The 1,915-nt window shown below is 45.2% G+C and overlaps 1 protein-coding gene across 1 annotated transcript; it reads left to right on the top strand.

Moving 5' to 3' along the window:
- The first annotated feature begins 725 nt into the window (after window positions 1–725).
- Window positions 726–1,685, top strand: LOC120864522 (olfactory receptor 2C3-like). Its single transcript, XM_040241590.1, has one exon. It carries the CDS (start codon window positions 726–728, stop codon window positions 1,683–1,685), a length of 960 nt encoding a protein of 319 aa, XP_040097524.1.
- The last annotated feature ends 230 nt before the right edge of the window (window positions 1,686–1,915 follow it).

Genomic DNA, 1,915 nt, shown 5'->3' on the forward strand with positions numbered 1-1,915 from the left:
GTAAGAAGTGATGACAAGCTGGCTATATTTAACAATAAGACAAAAATCTGCCAACGTTTGTGAGATTTGACAGAAAGAGAAATGTCAAGATGAACTCATGTGGCTAACTGAGGACGGAAGTAGCACAGACTCAATTTTAATACCTGTGCTGATGTTTCCCTGGTGGGTCAGAGGTTAAAGCGTCTGCCTGCAATGTGGGAGACCTGGGTTCAATCCCTGGGTTGGGAAGATCCCCTGGAGAAGGAAATGGCAACCCACTCCAGTATTCTTGCCTCGAGAATCTCATGGACGGAGGAGACTGGTGGGCGACAGTCTACGGGTCGCAAAGAGTCGGACACGACTGAGCGACTTCACTTTCACTTTGTGTTTCATCACATGGAATGCCATCCGCCAATCAATGAAAACCTTATCTCTAAAAATTTAGGCTGATCCCACATCTGTTACTACAAGCAATATTTCAGTAAAAACTCAGTGCCAAGAATTTTGCATGCATCCATTTTTTCCCAGGCTATGCATATTTCCATGTCACTTGGCACACACTCCAAACTGACCTTCAAGAAGTTGATGGACCATTACCCATGGAGCAGTTGATCAGATGCTTTCAGGAATAAAGGATATAAATTTATGTTTAAAGTTTGCTAACTAATATAGTCACTATATGCCTCATACCCTGTGCCCCCTACTCATCTGCGGGTGACTTGTTTGCCCTACTTCTAGCTGTATGTATGATGGAAATAGCCAATGTAAGTTTTCCAGAAGTTTTTATACTGCTGGGCTTCTCCGAACGGCCCTCTCTAGAACCCATCCTTTTCATCTTTGTCTTGGGGATTTACGTGGTGTCTCTCTTGGGTACTGGCCTCATCATTCTGGTCTCCTGCATGGATGTGAATCTCCACACTCCTATGTACTTCTTTCTGGTCAACCTTTCCTTCCTGGACATTAGCTTCACCACAAGCATCGTCCCTCAACTCCTGGTCAATCTCTGGGGACCACAAAAAGCCATAAGCTATGGAGGGTGTGTGATCCAGTTCTATATCTCCCACTGGTTGGGGGCAACTGAATGTGTCCTCCTGGCAGTCATGTCCTACGATCGCTATGCTGCCATCTGCAGGCCACTCCACTACACTGTCATCATGCATCCAAAGCTTTGCTGCAGCCTGGCTTTTGCCTCGTGGCTTGGGGGTCTGACCACCAGTATGGTAGGTTCCACACTCACCATGCTCCTGCCTCTCTGTGGGAACAATCGCATTGACCACTTTTTCTGTGAGATGCCCCTCATTATGCAACTGGCTTGTGTGGATACCAGCTTCAATGAAGTAGAGATGTACGTGGCCAGCTTTATCTTTGTTGTCTTGCCTCTGGGTCTCATTCTGGTCTCCTACAGCCGTATAGCCTGGGCTGTGTTGAAGATCAGGTCAGCAGAAGGGTGGAGAAAGGCATTCAATACCTGCTCGTCCCATGTGGCAGTAGTGGCTCTGTTTTACGGGAGCATCCTTTTCATGTATCTCCAGCCTGCCAGGAGAAACTCTCATGAGGAAGGTAAGCTTGTAGCCCTCTTCTACACTGTGGTCACCCCAATGCTGAACCCCCTGATTTACACGCTAAGGAACAAGACTGTGAAGAAGGCACTTAGGCACATTGTATTGGAGAATTGTGGTTCTGGAGGGACACGAGGTGATATTTAGAAACTCATCACTTGTGAGGAGGAAGCTGGTTTAAAGGGATCAAAATTATTTTTTTTTAATGAGAGAAAAAGAAATAAATGATTTGGAGGGGCAGAATATTGGGGATGTCATCTCTGTACAAAATTTCTTGAGTTCAAATTAGGTGACAAATTGAGTTGGATGTACTCATACTGTTTTCAGGCCAAGATAAAGCATTTTCTGTTTTCATATTTTGTTCATAATTGTATTGT

This window comes from Oryx dammah, unplaced genomic scaffold (genome assembly GCF_014754425.2).
Source record: "Oryx dammah isolate SB20612 unplaced genomic scaffold, SCBI_Odam_1.1 HiC_scaffold_5, whole genome shotgun sequence".
Lineage (NCBI taxonomy): Eukaryota > Metazoa > Chordata > Mammalia > Artiodactyla > Bovidae > Oryx > Oryx dammah.

Bases quoted from the DNA above. Each gene is read 5' to 3' on its own strand.
- LOC120864522 (XM_040241590.1), top strand. From the start codon at position 726: ATGATGGAAATAGCCAATGTAAGTTTTCCAGAAGTTTTTATACTGCTG.